This window comes from Rhinopithecus roxellana, chromosome 5 (assembly GCF_007565055.1).
Source record: "Rhinopithecus roxellana isolate Shanxi Qingling chromosome 5, ASM756505v1, whole genome shotgun sequence".
In the NCBI taxonomy this organism is placed as follows: Eukaryota; Metazoa; Chordata; class Mammalia; order Primates; family Cercopithecidae; genus Rhinopithecus; species Rhinopithecus roxellana.
In genome coordinates, this window is record NC_044553.1 from 80,888,172 (window position 1) to 80,910,827 (window position 22,656).

General features: G+C 39.5%; 1 protein-coding gene across 7 annotated transcripts in view; it reads right to left on the reverse strand.

The window, feature by feature from the left end:
* The window catches only part of RGS6 (regulator of G protein signaling 6), a 626,178-nt gene that overhangs the window by 578,715 nt on the left and 24,807 nt on the right, over nt 1-22,656 (reverse strand). For all 7 annotated transcript variants that reach the window (XM_030930579.1, XM_030930576.1, XM_030930578.1 and 4 more), the window contains exon 2: nt 14,275-14,378. In XM_030930579.1, coding sequence (XP_030786439.1) covers nt 14,275-14,358 — 84 coding nt within the window. In that variant the 5' untranslated portion in view covers nt 14,359-14,378. The remainder of the gene's footprint in view (nt 1-14,274; nt 14,379-22,656) is intronic.

Below are 22,656 nucleotides of genomic sequence, written 5' to 3' on the forward strand. Positions count from 1 at the left end.
TAGAACTTTTACAACCACCCAGAGAAACCCAGTCTATATATAATGCCGAAATCAATATTGATGTTCCAGAAAATCATATATATAATAGGAGTTGTAACACAGGTCATGCATTTTGACCTAGGAATTTTTTAATTTGCTATTAATAACAAACTCTAAATAAGTAAATTATTGTACATTATCTACTCAGAATATTATTCATCCTTTAAAACTATGATAGCCAGGTACGGTGGCTCACGGCTGTAATCCCCGCACTTTGGGAGGCCAAGGTGGGCGGATCACGAGGTCAAGAGATCGAGACCATTCTGGCCAACATGATGAAACCCCGTCTCTACTAAAAATACAAAAATTAGCTGGGCGTGGTGGTGTATGCCTGTAGTCCCAGCTACTCAGGAGGCTGAGGCAGGCAGGAGAATCACTTGAACCCAGGAGGCGGCGGTTGCAGTGAGCCGAGATTACACCACTGTACTCCAGCCTGGTGACAGAGCAAGACTCCATCTCAAAAATATATAAATAAATAAATAAAACTATGATAATGATGACATGTTACGGCACAGATTAGTGCTTAGGCTATGGTAGAGAAGCACAAAATAGCACATACACTATGATTACCCTCTAGGTTAATGTGTTATGTATACTACTGATACAAATTCAGAGACTGGGAGGAACAGACCAAAATGTTAACTTTAGTCATATTTGCACGATAGGAATATGTGAGTTTTTTTCTCTACTTTATGCTTTGATTCTTTCAAAATTGAATTATTACTTTTTAAATGGAAAATGATTATTTCTGAAGAGGAATGGAAAAAAAATTAATTGGCAGAAGGTTCAGCTTTGCCAGTACCTTACCATGTGAGCCACAGAGCTAAAAATGTTTGTTTTCTTGCTTCAAGGTCTCCATATGAAGAATGAGGCTATAATTACATAAAGCACATATCTTATATGTAGTATTATAAAATATGTTTTATCCTAAATACATCTGATATTTTCTATCACCTTGCCTTGGTTCACATAGTTCCCATTACCTGGAATCAGTTTTTGGCTCTTTTCCACCAGCCAGCTCCTACCCTTTCTTACAAATACAGTTCAGATTATTTCTCTTCAAATTTCTTCTTCCTCAGTAAGCCTTCCTTGTCCACACCCACTTTTTTGTTTGTTTGTTTGTTTGTTTGTTTTGAGACAGGATCTCACTGTATTGCACGGGCTGGTCTTGAACTCCTGGGCTTAAGGAATCCTCCCATCTCAGCCTCCTCAGTAGCTGGGACTACAGATTCATGCCACCATACCCAGCTCTCACACTAACTCTCTTATGGTTAATTTCAAACAGCTTTAAGTTTTTTTTTTTTTTTTAAACATAATTCAGTTTCTTCCCCAAAACCACAGACTTCAGAATACAGCAAATCTAGATTCAAATCCTGATAGCACCACTTAATACTAGTTATTTCCTCCTTCTGACCCTCAGTTCCCTTATCTGTAATATAGGGTGAACACCACTTACCCAGCAAGCTATTCTGATGATTAAATGGCTCAATATATGTACAGCACCACTGCAGTATCTGGTACATAGTAGGTGGCCAACCAAAGCTTATTTTCCTCCTGACTTCTGCATTACTCTTGGTCTCCCCAGTTGGATGGTAAAGTTGTCTAGGACAGAGACTGTGTGCTATGCTACTTTTTATTCCCCACACAGTGCTTTGTCAGAAGCAACAACTCAGTAAGTACACTACTTGTTTATTTGATCTTTGCAAAGAGCTCTAAGCTTCACGCAATGATAAACTAGAAATTGTTGTGGACTGAGTTGTGTCTGTCAAAAAGATATTTTGTAGTCCTAAACCCTGGGACTTGTGTACGTAAGTTCATTTGGAAATTAGGGTCTTTCAGATGTAATTCATTAAGATGAGGTCACAATCAATTGGGGGTAGGGGGATGTAGGCCTAAATCCCACAACTAGTGTCCTTATAAGGCCATGTGAAACACAGAGGTAGGCACATGAGGAAGGTGAGGTAGGACAAAGGCGAAGACCAAGGTGATGCCGCTGCAAGCCAAGGAACACCAAGGATCTCCAGCAGCCACAGAAAGCCAGGAAGAGGCAAGAAAGGGGACCTCCCTTAAGCCTTCAAATGGAGCATAGCCCTGCCCATGCCTTAATTTCAGAGTTCTATCCTCCTGAACTGTGACAGAATAGATTCCTATTGTCTTAAGCCACACAGTTTGTGGGGCTTTGTTACAGCACCTTAGGAAACTAATACAGAAATGTTCAAAAGTGTCATACTGACAGATACAAGCTACTTCCTGTTTTCTAAACCAAAAAGGTCTCTGGAGTCAGGTAAGGTTTCCTCCAGGTAAAGCTTCTTTTTGGGTTCACATCATATTTAGTGGTATTTGCCTGGATTTATTCCCTCTGTCTAGAGTTTTACATAACTAGGTTGTGGTGAATGTCATTCTGCTACTGTGGTGACTTTAGGCTCCAGTGTCACTCCCCCAACCACTGATCCCAGTGACTGAACATCCAGATGCCCAGGCCAGATCCTGACCATTAGCTTTCAATCCTCCTCTCTCATCTCCATCGAAAACTAATCACAGGTTAATTCTACTTTTTAAATATACTGGAAGTTTCACTTTTCTTCACCTCTACCACTATCACCCTAGACCACTAAGACACTCAGGATATGTCTTTTCTAAAACATTTTAAGAGCAAACCAAGACTATAAAAGATGGATCCGTCTTCTCTCAGGGCTACTGTTATGGGGTTCTACTTCTGGCAATGGCTAAGTAGATATTTCAGAATCACCCTCCCGCTGAGAGCAACTGGAAATGCTGGAAAACATTCTGTCAAACATGTTTGAAGGCATTAGAAAGCAACCAAGACAGTAAGAATTTGTGAGGCCACGACCTGAAAGAAGAAGAAAACTAAGAAGATGAGCCCAGCAATTGGAGCTGCCTGTTCCTCTCAAAGGCATTGTCAATTCCTTAAACAAAAGGCATAATCAAGAAGCTGAACAGAGCTCTTAGCAGTGTCACAGAGTTTAAGGGACAAAAATTAGAGGTCAGAGTCCTCCAAGGAGGAGGGGCACCCAGGGTTTTGGTTGGAACCAGAAGGGCTCCCTACAGACAGTAAAGGTGATCTAGAAATATATCTAGCCCTAACAAGAACTGAAGCCCTGCTACAAGTAATCTTTGTGTCTGACTTGATTAAGGTAACCCATTCCTATTTTGACTGACATAAAAGAAAAAAATAGTTAAGTTCTCTCAGAAGTAACATAACATTGTCCTAGAGCCGTAAATGACTTCTATATTATTTGTATAATGCCCAGAACTTAATAAAAAATAAACAGAAAAAAAAAGAAAGAAAGAAAAGGTTAGCAGAAACAGTTCACCAAGCGATAAAGACTTTAAAGTATCAGATATGGACTTTGAAACAATTATGATTAATATGTTTAGGAATTAAATGACAAAATAGATAAGTTTAGCAGAAAACTAGAAACTATAGAAAGAAATTAAATGAAAATTTTAGAACTTAAAAATCAATAACTAAGGTTACAAATTCAATGGGATGGCTTTAACCACAGATTACTAATATATTGAAGAGAGAATTAGTGAACTGGAAGATAAGTCAGTAGAAAACATCCATGTTGAAGCACAAAATGGCAAAGGAATAAAAAATACAGGAAAGAGCATAAGAAATATATGAAATCTAGAGGAAAAAATGTCATAACATATGAACACAATCCCAAGAAGAGAGAAAAGAGAGAACTAGGCATAAACAATATTTGAAAAGTTAATGGTTAAGAACTCCCAAGCACAGCTGGGCATGGTGGCTCACACCTGTAATCCCAGCACTTTGGGAGGCCGAGGCAGGTGGATCACAAGTTCAAGAGATCGAGACCATCCCGGCCAACATGGTGAAATCTCGACTGTACTAAAAATACAAAAATTAGCTGGGCATGGTGGCGTGCACCTGTAGTCCCAGTTACCGGGAGGCTGAAGCAGGAGAATCACCTGAACCCAGGAGGCAGAGGTTGCAGTGAGCCGAGATCATGCCACTGCACTCCAGCCTGGGCAACACAGCAAGACTCCATCAAAAAAAGAAAAAAAAAAAAAAAAAAAAAGCAAGACTCCAATCAAATAAAAAGAAGTCTTACAAGCTCTAACAAGAATAAATTAAAAAGAAATCACACCTCATAATAAAACTGCCAAAACCAAAGTGAAATAAATCTTAAAAGCAGCCAAAGGAAAAAACAGATTACATTCGAAGGAGGAATAATAAAACTTACAGCTAACTGCCCAAGAGAAACAATGAAAGCCAAGAGACAATGACGGTTATGATAAATAAAATAACGGACAATCTAGAATTCTAAATCTAGAAAAAACACCCTTCACAAAATGAAGATGAAACAAAGACTTTCTTTTTTTCTTTGAAACCGTGCCTCACTCTGTTGCCCAGGCTACAGTGAGGTGGCACAATCATGGCTCACTGCAGCCTTGACCTCCCAGGCTCAAGTGATTCCCCCACCTCCACCTCCTGAGTAGCTGGGACTACAGGCATGCACTAACATGCACAGCTAATTTTTTTTCTTTCTTTCTTTTTGTAGAGACGTTGTCTCCCTATGTTGCCCAGACTGGCCTCAAACTCTTGGGCGAAGTGATCTTCCTGTCTCAGCCTCCCAAGTGCTGGGATTACAGGTATAAGCCAAAGTGCCTGGCCCAAAGATATTTTAGACAAACAAAAACTGAGAGAATTTATCTTCAGCAGACCTGCACTAAAGAAAATACTAAAAATTATTTCAGATGTAAGCATAGAGATGCAGAAAATAATAAAGAGCAATGAAAAAAATCACTTTTGAGTAAACCTACATAACCATCATATTTAACAAATAAGACAAAACATTTTATTTTTAAAAAATCAAAAACTATTGTAGGGTTTTAAAAATAAAGAATATTCTCCCTAACCATATCCCAGAATGTCAGTAGCCATCTCTCTTTCAAGACAATTATTAGATTGACCAGAACAGAAATCCAGTTAACTAACTCTGAGATCATTCCAAATGTGAATCCTATCCCCCTAAAATTAGTTTCCTTTCAATGGATATTTGATTTCTTTGCAAACTTTGGATATTATTTACCAGAAAGATATCACTATTCTTTTGGAGTGGGTGTATGTCTATATATCTATATCTATATCTATATCTATCTATATCTATATATATCTATATCTATATCTATATATATATATATGTCTTTGCATATTCTTTACTTTATTGAAATAAGTTTTTAGAATAGAGAATGCTGATCAAAAAAAGTGTCCATTTTCTGTTTTGATCTGAATTGGCAAACTAACAGAATTTTTAAAAGTAATCCTTCTATCCTCCAATAATTTTCAAATGTATTTATTTTTCTTTCACAGATATCTATTCACTTTTATTTTTTCTTGTTCGAAATCCTGCCAATAGGGAATTTACAGCCATTCAGGTTCTCCACAGTGTAAGAATACTGAAAAGGAGTGTCAATAACAAGAGTGATCAACTGCCTGCCAAAATGAAAAATCTTAGACTCCTTGAAAAGAAATGAGGGGGAAAAATTGGAAAGATGAAATGAAGACTTAAACACACCAAAGGTTTTTCAAATTAGAAAGTTATACTCATCAAAATGCATCATACTAAACCACACTGAGCTATTCCTCACACTAAAAATACCATCCCTTTCGTCTGTGGACACTGATACCACTGGTCTGGGACTTGCCTGCATGCCTGTCTCCTGCCAACCAAGCAAATGTGATGGGGGAGCTTTTCTTCCAGCAAGTCTAATCCTGGGGAAAAGAAAAACAGAACAGTTTTTTCCTAAGGCCATAAAAAAAGCTTCAAAAAATTTAATGAAAGGAATCTTCAAATGTAGACTGAACAATTAAATTAGTTACCCTGAACACTTTCTGAAGTTAGTCCTTGAGAATTTATTTTACTATATCATATTTTATTGTATTTTATTGTATTTTGAGACAGAGTCTTACTCTGTCACCCAGGCTGGAGTGCAGTGGCGCCATCTCTGCTCACAGTAGCTTCCGCCTCCCAGGCTCAAGTGATTCTCCTGCCTCAGCCACCCAAGTAGCTAGGATTACAGGCATGTGCCACCATGCCTGGCTAATTTTTGTATTTTTAGTAGAGATAGGGTTTTACCATGTTGGCCAAGCTGATCTTGAACTCCTGACCTCAGGTGATTGGCCTGCCTTGGCCTTCCAAAGTGCTGGGATTACAGGCATGAGCCCCTGCACCTGGCCAGGAATTTTATTTAATGTTAAAAAAACAAACAAAAAAGAGTGAAGAAAAAAAACAACACGCCCTAAGTGCTGAAGACCAAAAGCCATTTGTTTTAAACATTCTGACTTACCTGTTTTTAAAATTTTGGCTGGGTTCACTTTTTAAAGAAAATTAAAAATAAAGTGAAGGAGGCTATGAAATAATACAAATAATAAAATGTGGGTTTCTCTATTTTAGATTACGAAAGACCTAGAATGTTAGAACTAAAAAATGCTTTAGAGATCACCTAGCATAGTTAACCCCTCACTTCACAAATTAAAGAGCTAGACTTAACAAAAAGTAGGAACAACTTATGCATGGCCAGAAGTGAGCTAGTGGGGCAACCAGAACAAATACCCAGATATCCTCGTCCATTTATAGACTCTTTCCTGGGCTCTCTCAATTTATCTACATATGGGGAAGAGAAGGGAAGGCAATCCAGTTCTACAGGTATTTGCTTCAAAACTTTATCCCAGGAGACTTTCTGAGAGCTCACAGATAGAACCTAGGGAAAAGACTCCTTCTCATTCCTCCTCATTATTCTCAAATTCTCCCTACATCTTCTCAGTCACCAAATCCTGTTGCTTGAACCACCTAAACACCTCTCAGACACATCTTCCCGTCTGTATTACCACTGCCACTGATTTGGACATCATTTTTCCTCACCTGGATTCCTGTATAATCTCTAAACTGTCCTCCTACCTCCAATCCTACCACTTCTCCAACACTCTCCCTCCACACCGAACCCCTCCACATCAATCACCCATTGATCTCCACACTGAATCTTCTCCACATTGACTTCCCCATTTCAAATCCCATTCTCCACTTTGAACAAATGACTCCCCTGCTTCAAATCCTTTCATGAAGAATTCCCTTATCATTGAGACGCAGAGTCTCAATGGCTTCCCTTTGCTTGTGCGATAATACCTACATTCGTTAGGGTCTTACTGGTAAATGGAAGACATACATAGGACAATTGAAGAAAAATGTATTTCTAAAAGGACTAAGTTTAAAGGAGTTCCAGGGTACAGGGAAATTATTTAAAAAAACAAACAAACAAAAACAACAACAACAAAAAAAAAAACACTCAGAAACCCCTGGCTAGTAGAAGTAGAGCTGTGTGATAGATGGTTTCCGAAATGGCCCACAAAGATTTTCTGAATTCTGGATCTTGGTATTCACATCCTTGTGTAAATCCCTCACCTTGGGTGAGGGGTGGACCTACTGACTTCTTACTCTCAAAAGGGATGGGATAATATGTCCAAAATTGGGCTGGGGGAGGGACAGCACTAGGATAAATACCTAATGTAAATGATGAGTTGATGGGTGTAACAAAGCAACATGGCACATGTATACCTATGTAACAAACCTGCACATTGTGCACATGTACCCTAGAACTTAAAATATAATTTTAAAAAAAGAAAAAAGTGTCCAAAATTAGGTTATAAAACACTAAGACTCCTATCACTCACCTTCCCTCTCTGCCTGTTGTCACTCTGATTAAAAAAAAATAATAATAATGCCATGTTATGAGCTGCACTATGGAGAGTCACATGTCATAAATAACTAAGACTGGCCTCTGGCAAACAGCCAGTGAAGAACTGAGTCCACCATTCCAACAGCCCTTAAGGAACTGAATCCAGCCAACAGTCACACAAGTAAGTTTGGGAGTAGGCTTTTCCCCACTGAGACTTCAGATGAAACCACAATCCCAGTCAACATCTTGATTACAGTCTTTTAAAAGACACTGTGCTGGAGAACTCACAAAATCTGCACTTGGATTACTAACCCACAGAAACTGTGACATAATAAATGTTTTTAAGCCACTGAGTTTTGAGATAATTTGTTACACAGCAACAGATAACAAATACAAACTGGAACCACCCCAAGACCCAAAAGGATGAGTAGACAAAAAGGATCCGGACCCAGAAGAGGAAAGTAGTCTGCCTTGCGAAAATCAACAAACTTCAGTAGAGGGATATGGCCAGTGCAAGGTTTTGCAGAGTGAGACCCAGGAGAAGAAATTCTCTGACATTGCTCTTCTCCTTTCCTCCCATCTCTTTCCAGACTTTTACTAACCAAACCCAACTGAAACCCAGAGGTCACAGGAGCCCTGTAATTGTAGTCCTCACAGCTCAGCCTCCGGGGCAGAGAGCAGCATGCAAAGGAGTTGAACATGGGTGTGGAGGTGCAAAGGGAAGATACTTTTACAATGTCTAAACTCCTTGGCATGGATACATAAGGTCTTTTGTGATCTGGCCCTAATCTACCTATCTAGCTTTATTCCTCAAACTTTCATCACAGAAACCTGGCTTCATAACAACCACTTAAAGTCTCCTGAATGACATCACAAATCTGCTCTTTTACAGGCACTAGTCCTGCCTCCTACACCTTCTCTCTCCTTTTCCATCTGGTTAATTCCTAGTCATCTTTCAAGAATCGAAGAAGGTGCCAAATCCTCCGGATGTCTTCTACATCATCATCCCCTCTCCTGGGATGGGCTACATGACCCCCCTACCTCCTCCCACACCCTCAGTTGCTTCTACCAATACTGTAATTGTCTAGTTCCCCACCTCTCCCCAGCTGGCCTGTGGGCTCATTCAGGGCTCAGTCCTCATCTTGCATTCCTAGCATCTAATAGTATCTGGCACACAAATGACACTCAATATGTATTTCCTGATTCGAAATTTCTAATCCTCATCATGCCTTAGTCACCAGGACCTGTAGGTCCTCAGACTCTCAACTGTGCTGGCTTCTACCACTGCCTCCTAACCACATTCCAAACCACACCCTGTCCCTAGCTTCCTGCATAGCACTGGATTCCTCCAGGCTAGATCTTTCCCTTCTTGCTGCATACCACAGCCAATGTAACTAAAATAGTGTGACATTTACTTTCTGGATGTATACATAAACCAACTACTGCCCAGGACTTCAAGGGCCCTAAATCATTAGGCAGAGTGACCTTGGGGTATCAGAGCAACATAAAGGCTAGACTCAAATTCCAGCAGAAAAGGAGTCGATAACTAGAAAGGAATGGGTGAAGGAAGCCATCAATGACGAGGCTATGTAACTAACCCTTTGATATACAAGAACATTGGCTTTTTTTGTCTTCCTCTAAAACTCCTATTTCATCTGTGACACTATATGCTACTGGCAATGTACAGTGTTGCTACTTAAACACCACTTCTGTTATGTATATAACGTAATTAGTACTACAAAATAATTTTATTAATGTCTTAAATGTTATTAGCAAACCAAAGAAACAGGTTGCCACCAAGAAGATGTCATCTAATTTTCACTGCTGAATATTAAATCATTACAATTAAAACTTTTTCTTCTAATGCCTGACTTAATCGGGCTTTATCTCAATCCAATTTAGATTATCTAGAATTATCTAAAATATTTCTTCAAAAGCTCAAAAGACCTTTAAAAGCGCATATAGTCTCACAACATTGTTTTGATATCAGGGAAGTGTACTAACTTATGAAAGTTCAAAAAGTTATAGAATGGAACTTTGAAATCATTGCAGAAAGGTATTTGGCACATTTTTAGACCAATTTCCTCCCTTTACAGAAGAGGAAATGAGGCCAAAGTATTATATTTTATTTACTAAGCTAACGGTAAGTGCATATAATTCATTTTTTAATTCTTCTTTCTACCTTACATGGACACTGAATATATTCTTTTTGTGTTAGAAGTATCTCATAATTGAGAAGGAAGGAGGAAAAGAATGAAGAAGGTAGAAAACAAAACAAGAAGTAGAATCAGGAAAATGAAGTTCTCCACACAGAGCTGGGACCAGACAGGCAGAGCCTCCAGCTCTCTGTGTGACATCTTCCATGCCTCCTGACCCAAACAAATCAAATTACCAGTCTAGTTAGGAGAACTTTGTCAAGAGGCATTGTTAACACCAAAGATCCAAACAAGATGAGAAAGCAACCTGCTCTTACTCAAAAGCCATCTTACCTATAAAAGAGGGTAAACGTTCTAGAAAATCTTCACCCGAGAAGCAAAAGCACCAATGAGTAGAATGAAACTTCAGCATTAAAAATATAAGACATTAATCCAAGTCAACTCTCCCAGAATAAGCATGAAAGCCAAAGACCTGCCACATTTTATTTTCATTAATTTAACGTGCCCCATTGCTACTCAGCTCCAACAATGTGGTAACAGTAGTCTGTGATTGAAAACATGGTAGTCGCATAGGGTGCTAGAAAGGCAACTGACTGGAGGGGCCAAGCTCCCTGGACACCATCATGGCTTCCATGGGAAAGTGCTGAGGAACCTTAACCAAGTTACCCTCTCTATATTTTTAGTTCTTTCATCTATAAAATAAGACTAGAAAATCTCTAAGGAAAAGCTACTAAAATCCCTATGACAAGAGCTTGGTTCTTCTATGTCTTGAGAGATCTACAAATAATTATGAAATCAAAAATCTAATTCAAAACACCAACTCTCTCATCACTTTGCAACACATACTATGCCTGGATATTGTAAAAGACTAAGTCAGCGCTTTTCAAACTTTGTTGGGCATCAGAGTCTCCTGAGAACATCTTGAAACTCAGATTCCTAGGACCCAGCTCAGACTGATTAAATAGAAATACCTTGTAGAGGGGGTCCTTTGAGGATTAACATTTTTATAAAGCACCCTAAATGATGCGATGTATAGCTAGGTTCAAATATCATCATTACACTGGGCAATTCAATAACTCAGGATCCTAAGGATACAGGAATATAAAAAAGGTTAACAGGTCTGGGTGTCTTCATGAATAATTAAGGTTTTCTTTTAAATAGATTTTTAATGTGACCAATACATTTTTCATACACACCTCCAACCCAAACTGTGAATATGAAGGATGAAAAACTAAATTAGAAAGTCTGTTCAAGTCAATAAATAAGTCATGCCTTGGGAAAGTACAACTTCTCACAGTTAATGACATGAAAACATGAAAAGGAAATGAAGAGTGTTCTGAAAAGCATGGGCTTTAAAAACCCACCCATCATTACTCATATATCAAGAGGTTACCATCCTAAATGTCATTTAAAAGTCACAACAACATTATAGACATAATCATCCACTTATTACTGGAAAGTTTACCCAAAAGCTTCATTTCTCTAGATTTGGCTTTTTAAATGTCAGCATCTGAATCAACACAATGCAGTCCAAGCAAAAATTTCACACTGAAAGTGTCTGACAACAAGAGAAAAAACAAACAAACAAACAAACAAGAGAAAGAAAACAAAAATGAAAGCACAATTTTTTAAATGTACATTTTAGTCATGGGTATCTAAGGAAAGGTTTGGGTTTATGGCTACGACTTTGAATAAATGATTACACTAAAGGACTTCCAAAGAAAATGCTTTGAATTGCCACTGGCTTCAAAATCCAACCTTTACTGATGATACCTTGAGGACAACGTGCTACAGCAGGTAAATTCTTGGTTGTAGCCAAAGGGCAGCCTACAGCATCAGGAGTAGAAAACTATGAAAATCCCATAGTTCAAGTACAACCATGGTTTAAGTCAGTCAGGTTAACTAGGTTTAAAATGGTGTCAGGGTCTGAGCTCACACTGTGCAATAAGTGTGTCTTCTTTCTTTCTAATAGACTGAACCAATTCAATGTCCCTTTTATGGTAATTAATATAGCAAATACACATGAACATATATATACTCTCTATACAAGTTTGTCACATGAAAGATATATTTTCATTACTAGTTGTCATTTCTCTAAAGAACTACAGCAGTTGACATGTTTGTTACTAAATTAAACCAGATAAGAGCCCCTTACTACCACCCAAAAAGTAAAAACCAAGTTCTCATAAACCTGCAGGAAGTTTTTTTTTTTTTTTCTTTCCTGTAAACATAATACAAACATTCTAGTAGAAAAGTGGTTGGGTTACATGACCTTTGCATTTCTTATTCTTTAATAATCCATGACTTTGCAATCCTCTGAAGAATATAAAAATATTTTTGTTTTCCTGTGTCTTAAAAAAACTCACTATATAAATTTGCTCTAGACAACTTATTAACAGCACCAACATTTAGAGATTTTATCATTTATTTTCTCTCTAAGTGTCACCATCTCTACAAGACCTAAACATGAAAAGAAAAAGAGATATTCATTATGGACCACATTGTGGTCTAAATAGGATATAAGATGTCTCATTCGATTTATATAAAGTGATCTTCATAATTACCTTCCTCCCACATTTTTTTTTTCTTTTTACAGATGAAAACACTATGGCTCATGGAAGTTAAAGAACTAACTTACAGTCACATTGCTAAAGAGTGGTAAAGTTGGAATTTTAACCTAAGTCTCACTCTAAAGCCCATGTTCCTACCAGCCTGGCACGGGGTCTCCCAGTATGGGGGTGGGTTAAGAAAGTAACAATGACTCAATGTCTATTATTCTGTATGTTTCACTAATTGCTCAGCCCCATTAATCTATTTTTTTCTTTACTGCAATTTAATAAGCATCATTCTTATAGATGGGTTATCTAGATATTCTCTTGCAAAGCAAAGAATTACAGAATTTTACACTCAAAGCAAGAATAATTTGAGAACTCTATTTTTACAAGGAAAAGAGAAAAATTCACCATATTGATCATCCAGGAATATCTACTTCCACACTGCCCATATAAGTAATACACAGAGCCTCTCAGAATGCACAGAACTGAGCAGAAATTCAAGTAGTTAGTGAAATGAACATTAACTTATTTCCTTATTAACATACAAGAGAGTTAGGTTAAATTTTCACAAACATGCAAACATTAAAAAGGTGTACAATAAGAAGCAATTATGTCAAATTCAGCAGGTACTAAAATAAACTTAAGTGCCATTTTCTTCCTTTAAAATGTATTCTTTTTCCAAATATCTCAATTTGAATTAACAGCACCAATGATTTTCATTCACCCAAGGTCAAAAACCTAGTCATCTTTGACTCTCTACTTGCCGCCTATATTCCTTCAGTTTCCAAGTCATTTTTAATCCGGACTTTAATTCCTCTTATCAGTTTCTCTCAATTCTGAAGGTGATTTCACAAGCTGAATTAGAGTCTCTCCTTTCCCTCCTTACCTTTCACACAGACACAGAAATCTCTCTCTTAGAGCCTCTGCTCTATCTTGATAACAATCCATTCAGCACACTGAGGCAAGAGTCATAATCCCAAAGAGATCTCAATGTTGCAACTCCTGGCACAAAAGTTTTTCACAATTAAATTGCCTAATTCAACACTAACATGTGGCTCCAGCCAGCCTCTCTTTCCAAAATCCTATCTTCATTTACTCCTTGTAATGCATCCTATGCCCAAGCTAACCAGTTCTGGTTGCTGTTACTTTCCTCAGTTCTGTGCCCTTGCTGAAACATCTTATCACCTGGTACATTCTTCCTCTCTGCTTTCCACATAAAGCAATCCTGAACATATTTTAAAACTGAGTTCAAAGACCATTCTTCCACAAGCCCATTCTCACCTCTGAGGCTGGGAGAACTGGCCTCCTGCTCTGAAATTACATAACACTCTACTTGCACGTCTATTTTGGAAATTAACATTTAGACTCTACAACAGTTATTTGTGTACATCTTATGTCTCCTACCAACTGTAATCATCTCATACAAATATACATCTGTATCTCCCACAGCATTCAGCCCAGATTTTGTACATACTATGAGTCTGAAGAACTTTCAGTTCATATATCTTACACTAAGGCCTTTCCACTGAAGGAGAATGTGTCTTCCCCATCTGCATTGCTTAGGCAACTTTGGGTTTAAAGAAAACTAAATGGCATAATATTTTTCAAGTGTTAAATGCCAAGTGCTCAAGTATGAACTTTCTTGAATTTTAGAACTAGAGAACCAGAGGATGTGAGAAGAAAATATGCATTTATCAGTAAGGCAGTTTAGACAGAAAACATTTGTCTTTTTGTCAACCCTACACAGAACACAACAGTCCACAGGGGCAGCATGCAGGGCACTTGACCAGATGCCTTACTTTGCAGTAGACAATCATGTTTGGAGAACTCTCCTCTGGGTCAGCAATCCCCACTGCTCTTTGATCCCCGGATCCCTGAGCCATCCTGAGTCTCTTCACTCACACTGCAAAAATAAATGAATAGACCATTAAGTCATGAAGGAATTACATAAAGAGGGCTTTGAAATGTAAAGAATTAAGAAACTTTTGGCAGATGCCATGAACACAAAACATATTATGTGATTTTTTTTTTAAGTTAGGGAATGATTGTAGTCTTACTATCCACAAATATTCTTCTAATCCCCAAACAACATGTTGTTGATTTTCAGCTCAGAATCGCACACCTCAGAAGTGAATACACGGCAGTCTCTTTTTTTTTTTTTTTTTTTTTTTTTGAGACAGAGTTTTGCTCTTGTTGCCAAGGCTGGAGTGCAGTGGTGCGATCCCGGCTCTCTGAAACCTCCACCTCCTGGGTTCAAGAGATTCTCCTGCCTCAGGCTCCCGAGTAGCTGGGATTACAGGCATGTGCCACCACGCTCAGCTATTTTTGTATTTTTAGTAGAGACGGGGTTTCTCCATGTTGGTCAGACTGGTCACAAACTCCTGACCTCAGGTGATACACCAGCCTAAGCCTCCCAAACTGCTGGGATTACAGGCATGAGCCACTGCACCCGGCTGCGGCAGTCTTAAATAACCTCCTGAGGACAAATGAAGCCAATCATTTTGCTGTTGAGCTCACCTTGCCAAATCTCATTTTCTGATTAATTCTATGCATTAAAATATGAATATTTTATTAGGGAAATCAAAATCCAGACCACAAGGAGATACCACTTCATACCCATTAAGATTATTATAATTAAAAAAAAAAAAAAACCCTTAAGTAAGTCTTGGCAAGGATATAAGGAAATCAGAATCCTCAAACATTGCTGGTAGGAATGTAAAATGATACAGTCACTGTTGAAAACAGCTTAGTGGGGCCAGGCGCGGTGGCTCAAGCCCGTAATCCCAGCACTTTGGGAGGCCGAGACGGGCTGATCACGAGGTCAGGAGATCGAGACCATCCTGGCTAACACGGTGAAACCCCGTCTCTACTAAAAAATACAAAAAAACTTGACGGGCGCGGTGGCGAGCGCCTGTAGTCACAGCTACTCGGGAGACTGAGGCAGGAGAATGGCGTGAACCCAGGAGGCGGAGCTTGCAGTGAGCCGAGATCCGGCCACTGCACTCCACTCTGGGCGACAGAGTGAGACTCCGTCTAAAAAAAAAAAAGAAAAGAAAAGAAAACAGCTTACATGATCTAGCAGTTCCACTTCTAAGTACATACACAAAATAACTGAAAACGAATACCAAATACTTGTACACAAATATTCATAGCAGCGCTATTCACAATAGCTAAAAGGTGGAAGCAACCCAAATGTCCATTAGTGGATGAATGGATAAATAAAACGTGTGTATCCACACAATGGGATATCATTGAGCAATAAAAAGGAATAAAGTACTACAATGTGCTACATGCTGCAACGTGGATGAACCTTGAAAACGTGCTAAGTGAAAACACGCTAAGTGAAAAAAGTCAGACACAAAACGTCACATATTGTTTGAGTCTATTTTTATGAAATATCCAGAATAGGTAAATCCGTAGAGACAAGAAACAGATTGGTAGTTGCCAGTAGCTGCAGGAAGGATGGAATGGGTGACTGCTTAACGGATACAGGGTCTCCTTCAGGGGCCTTGATAGAGGTGACGGCTGTAGAACACTGTGAAAGCAAGAAATGCCACTGAATTATACACTTTAAGATGGCTAATTTTATGTTATGTGAATTTCACCTCAATTCAGAAAAATAAATATATTTAATTTGGCCTTTTTGAAAAGCCTGAAAAGATAACAGTGAAATAAGAACAAGCATATGGAATTTTTGAGTGAAGAAGGAAGTTCAATCCTTGGTGTGACATTATATTTATTGTACTTGAGCAAGTACAAGAATCTGTTGGGTTTCTTTTATTAATTTCCCTTTAAAACAAATATATTGAATGCCTGCTATATGCTCCAAGTCGTGCTAAGGCACCTTCCTCTACACTGCCCTCAGCAGTAAAATGTGAATTCTACCAGGTTCCCCGCAGGTAAGGGTCAAATAAGCTGAGTATGAGAGCAGAGTATAAAGCCATAAAAGTTCTATACAAATGCTATCCCTAATCTAAGAGGCTGCCTGGGTTACTTGCACAAAATTCATAGGATTTTCATCAAAGAAACTCTTATAAACAACCATACGTGACAGAAAAGGCTATTTCAATTTAAAATAAAAACTTGGGAAACATTTTATTATAAAACAAGTTGCTACCAAAGGTCATTCCATGAAAACAAATTTGGATGGAAAATGGGAGAGAGAGAGGAATTTGTAATTTATGCTAAGAATTTAATTGCCCAAAATATCCCATTCGAATAACACTATCTGCTTTATTCACTATTTATAAATTACAATGGTTTTTAAAATTAGATTACATAAAGAGGTAAAGAGCATCATTCTATATTATCTCTCTACACTGTAATATCAGGATTTCTTTTTTTTTTTTTTTTTTTTTGTCTCGCTCTGTTGCCCAGGCTGGAGTGCAGTGGTGTTATCTTGGCTCACTGCAAGCTCCGCCCCCCCCCCGGGTTCATGCCATTCTCCTGCCTCAGCCTCCGGAGTAGCTAGGACTACAGGCACCCACCACTACACCAGGCTAAGTTTTTTGTATTTTCAGTAGAGATGGGGTTTCACTGTGTTAGCCAGAATGGTCTCGATCTCCTGACCTTGTGATCTGCCTGCCTCAGCCTCCCAAAGTGTTGGGATTACAGGCGTGAGCCACCATGCCTGGCCCAATATCAGGATTTCTATGAATACAGTACTACACGGAAACACTGATTATCCTAATCAATGGCTTTTAAAATTAAATGAACACACAGTTTTATTTTTAAACAACTACTTAGTTGCCTACTCCTTTGCCTTAATACAGAATATGACAGAGCATGAAAACAAAAATTGAGTTCATTTATAGATATTCATGTATCTATGTAATAGAGACGTTTTAGGTCTCTGTTGCTTTATTTTAAAATGAACACTTTCACTTTAATGAGCATATTCTCTTCTACCTAGAAAACTGTATTATAATAGCAAGGTTAGAAATGACCTAGAAACAAACGTGTCAGGCCTCCCTCTCCCCTCCCACCAACAGAACCATTTCTGTGTGTTAAAACAGGCTGATGTTCCAGAGTTTAGACTTGAAAATACTAAGTGAATGCAGATAGTCTCTGTGTTAAGAATTTTAGTAAGCCTCGTATTCAGTACAAATGCTTCTATTTTTGGTTCTTCTATTAACTCGTTTTGAAACTCAGACAAGCTATTTAGCTTTCCTGCATCTAGAAAGAATATCTAAAATAATAATATACTTTCTAGTCCACATGTCAACAGATGTTAGAGAGAACTGGATGTGAAACCTACATAGGTAAAGATTTTCTAATTACATTCATTGACTATTAAAGTTGAGGCTTGTGAAATTAAAGGACTAGGTTTTCATTCATTATAGTATGATGTAAAATACTTTTTTTAAATGGAGTACAATAGAAATGGAGTGTTTAAATTTAGTGTTAAAACTAGAAAGAGTGTTCTTCATTGTACTTACATATACATATACATACACACAGTAAACAACCCAGGGGCTTCTATATTAACATTTGAAGAATGTGAACATTTTGTGAAAACATGTAACTGTATATCAAAAGAAAGCATGTTAATATTATTTTCCTATATGGACTCACAGCTAACCCAAGAGGAAAACTGAAAATGGGCTAGGACCTTGCATTTCACAATCTCCAAGAAGAGACAATACGGCTTGGTGGTTACAAGCTGCCTCTCATCAGACAGATCCATGTCTGAATCCAGGCTCCACCACTTCCTACAATTCCTAGCTGTGTGATCTTAGGCAAGTTCCTTCTCCTCTCTGTGCTTTTAATCCCTCACCTGTCACACACCACAGTCCCAGCATAATGGAAAGCCCTCTGAACTAGGAGTCCTGGTATCACCCCACCCCTCACTCCTTTGCAACTAACCAGCTATCAGAACCAAGACACACAGCTTCCCTGGACCTCAGTTGGGCATTGACTATAAAATCCAGCATCCTTAGAGTTCCTTCCAGCTCTGAGCTAGGCCCTCAGAACCTCACATTTCTAACTTTCCTTCAAAGACTCTCACCAGAATGTTCCATGCCACCTGTCTCTGTCATTACTGCGCATCTCTTCTATTCATGACAGCGCTCAATGTCTCAAAGAATAAATCACAAAACCACCACAGTGGAGCACCCCCTGTCTGACTCAGCATCCCTCCCCATGACGGAATTCCTATACCACACCACCCACCCTTAGGTTCTTTGGGACTCAACATTTATTCTTTGAGCAAATATACTGAGTGTCTACTTTTGTAAGGTTCCATGCTAGGCCCTGGGGATATACAGATAAGTCAGACACAGATCCTCTCCTTAAAATGTTCAGAGACCAGTAGGAATAACAGATGTGTTCACAGAAAGGACATTGTTATATGTGGTTGCCCAATTATGATGGCACAGAGTAGGAGGAGGTGACAGATGAGCAGAAGCCTGGGAGAGGCAAAGTTTGCCATTCCAGCCAAGGCTATGCACACATACGGGCATAGAAATCTGAAGCCCCAGAAGTGGCTCGGCTCTGTGCTAGACAGTCAAGAGAAAAAAGCCACAAAGATAATCTGATCCCAGAAAGATTAAGTGGGAGACAGCCAAGTGTGGAGAGTGAGATAACAGGGATTCACACCTATCTGAATTTGTGGGACTTTGTTTACTTGTCTATCAGGGACTTCCTCTGCTAGAAAGCCAGTTCTTCATAGGCAGGGACTTTATTGTTAGAGTTCACCCCTCTCTCCCTGGCACTTAGAGCAGAACCTGGCACATAGAAGGTACTTAAATATGTTTGAATGAATGATGGGACTGAGAAAATTCTACCAGGATGCAGTGTCCTCCTTCCAGAAGATTCATCTGGATAACAAGCCATTAAAAGTGGCCAATAAAGAAGGCTCTTGATCAACAAAGACCCATGTATAGCATCATACATAAAGATTTTCCCCAAGGTTTATTGATATGAACCAGCCTGGACTCAGCAATCCACTTCTGGAATTCACAAGCAATTTAGGTAAGAAGGAATATGTGGGGAGGGTAGAAAACATAGTGAGGGGGATGCTCTAGGCATAACAGGACAATTGAGCACCTGTGACACAAACAGATTCGTGAATCCTTGAAAGTCAGGATTGTACCTGCAGTCTACTCCAGACTTACATTGCATCTGTAACTTGCAGTTACAATAAATGCCTGCTGTTTACTTTATAACGCCAGCCCCTCTGGAATAAGCAAAGCCTAGGGTTCAGCAGCTAACAATGTTGAGCAAAGCAGGAAGGAAGGGCCTTGACGGTATAGGAAAAGAAAGGGCTTTGAAGTCAGACTGGGAATCACATCTCAGCTCTAGCCTCACTAAGGCTATTATGTGGCCTTTGACAATGGACTCCCCCACCCTAAATTTCCAGCTCCTTGCCTGGAAGATGAGATCCCTCCATCACACAGGGTTGCTTTTGAAGAGGGAAGAGAATAAGCCATGGAAATGCCCCAGCACAGAATGAATGTAGAAACTGACCAGTGACCTTGTTCTAAGCCAATGTTTGGCCAAGTGAAATTCCCAGGCCACTGGCATCAGATTCAATGGAGAATCCCACCCCAACCCCACCCACAAATATTCTGACTCGTGCATCAGAGATGAAGCCTTCAGCGGTCCAGTGACCTCCTCAGGTGATCCTGACACAGAGCTAAGAGGAGAACTGACTACAATTACCCTACAATGTCACTGAAATTACCATGGCTTGCAGCTAAAAGCTTTAAACATCAAGCCTGCCACTCTTAGTGCCCAGCCCTCAAAACCCTATTCAGGGAAATGTCATGTAGGAGAAGTAATCAAACCCTGACTGTAATATAGTTTGAATATTTATGCCGCCAAATAAGAATTTCTGTTGATGTTATTTCCTCTCCTCCATATTATATCAAATTCTCATTGTTTGCCTCAGCCCATTAAAACCCAATGGATTTTTTTTCTGACATCAGCAATGTTAAGCACTTCAGGAAAAAAAAATTACAATATGTGTGCTAGCTCAGTAGTATGAGCTTGTTTATATAGCTCTAATCTGACTGAGTGGGCAGGAATCCCAAGGGGAAAGGAGGAAGAACAACAGCTCTAAATAACAAATCACTCTTTCTGTTATAGCCGAGTCTGCCAACTTGACATTTCCTATGTATTTGAAGTTCAAATGCTCAATGACAGACAGAGTGTCCGTTTCAGGTAATGCACCAAGATCTTAAAGTACGGCAATAGCACTCAACCCCTAAAGGCCAATTTTGGTGGCACTAGAAGGCACCCAGTATTTTACTGGGATATAATCACTTGATCATTTTAGGACATCGATTAGAATTCAGTGGTTCCCAAAAACTTGCCCAAGGACCGGAACTAGGCTAGCAGTCTCAGAATCACCTAGAAGATATTCTAAATATACATACTCCTGGTTCCCATGCTCCAGAAGTTCTGATCCAGTAGGCCTAGGGTGGTCCCTGGAGATTTACAGATTAACCGTTTTCCAAATGATTTGTAAGTATAGCCAGGTTTGGAAACCACTGACCTAGATTCCATAGGGCCTGCCTTCCCTTCACTTGATCCCTTCCTCCCATCCCATGCTGCCTGATGTTTGGGCAGACATGCTGATGGGGGGCTCCTTCAGCTTCCATGTATTAAGGCAAAAACTCAATGAAATGGATGCAACAAGGTTCTGGGGTCAAAAAAACTGGCTTTCAATCCTGGCTATGTCACTTAGTGCTGTGTGGCCATAAGCAACATATTTAGCCCCCCTGGGCCTTAGTTTCCTCGTCTATAAAATGGAACAAATGCTAATGACTCTGCAGCAGTGGTTCTCAGCCTGGCCTGCTCATTAGAATTTCTTGGACAGCTCGTCACAGCAACTTCAACAGGTGGATGTTATTATTCCCACTCTATGAATGAGAAAAGTAAGACTGAAGAACATAGGTAACCTGCCCAAAGTAACAGTTTGTCAGCCAAGCAACTAAAATTCAAACCCAGGACTGACTACAATGCCCACGGTTTTTCCAACATGTACATAAGTAGACGTTTAGCACAAAGCCTGAAACATAGTAGGTCCTCAACTAATCTGTGTCTCCTTCATTCTACTTGCTAGTTTTCAGTGAAGTTGACTTCTCCACTCCACACTCCAATCCTACCTTAAGACTTACAAATAAATACAATGGTCTCTAAGCTACCACAGTTGCCCTGACAGGCTAAACTAATTAAATTACCAAAGCTGTATGTGTATGTATATATATATATACACACACACACACACACACACACACACATATATATATATGTGTATACACACACACACACACACACATATGCAGGAGGACTGCTTAAACCTGGGAGTTCAAGACCAGCCTGGGCAACATAGCAAGACCCAATCTCTTCAAAAAATACAAAAATTAGCCAGGCATAATGGTGCATGCCTGTAGTCTCAGCTACTTAGGAGGCTGATGTGGGAGGATCACTTGAGCCCAGGAGTTGGAAGCTACAGTGAGTTATGATCATACCACTGCACTCCAGCCAGGGCAACAGGGTGAGGACTGATCTCTGACGTAAAAATAAAAATAAAAATTTTGCATTCCATCTGTTAAAGTTTCTAAAAATTAAGCTAGGAGGGAGAAGTGGAAAGATCGCCACGTAACAGGGCATGCTGGCCCTGGGAGTCCTGTTACTGCAATCTCTGCTGGAAAACCAGGTCTACCCAGGCATCCTCTCTCACCAGGGCTCTGAACTCCACACTGCTCTGGAAACCCCAACCCCTCCAACTCCCCACAGACTCATCCCACCCTTTGAACACTTCTGTAAATAGTATGCCCACTATGTCCTTCCATCTTCTCTCTGAACTCTAAACTTGTGACCTTAATAGAAACCTGCCTTCTCCCCTCCTGCAGCCCTCTGTCCTCATGCCATATATCTCAAGACCAGGGAGTAGAGCAGGCAGCCTCCCGGCTCTCCACTGCTGCTTCAAATGATTTCTCTCCCTCCCTCCAACACAAATCCCTGCTCTGTGGCACTCAGGCCATCTGGCTCTGCCACTTTCTGCTCATCCTCACTGCTGTTTTCCACCTCCCTCCTGCTTATGCCTTCTCATTCCCTGAAGACTCCAGCTTCCGCCTCTCAGAGGGTTGCTTCTGCTTCCCTAACACCTTCACCACTTTCAGTAACTTTAACATCAGAGTCAAAGACCTACCAGAAAAGCCAGATTCTCAGTT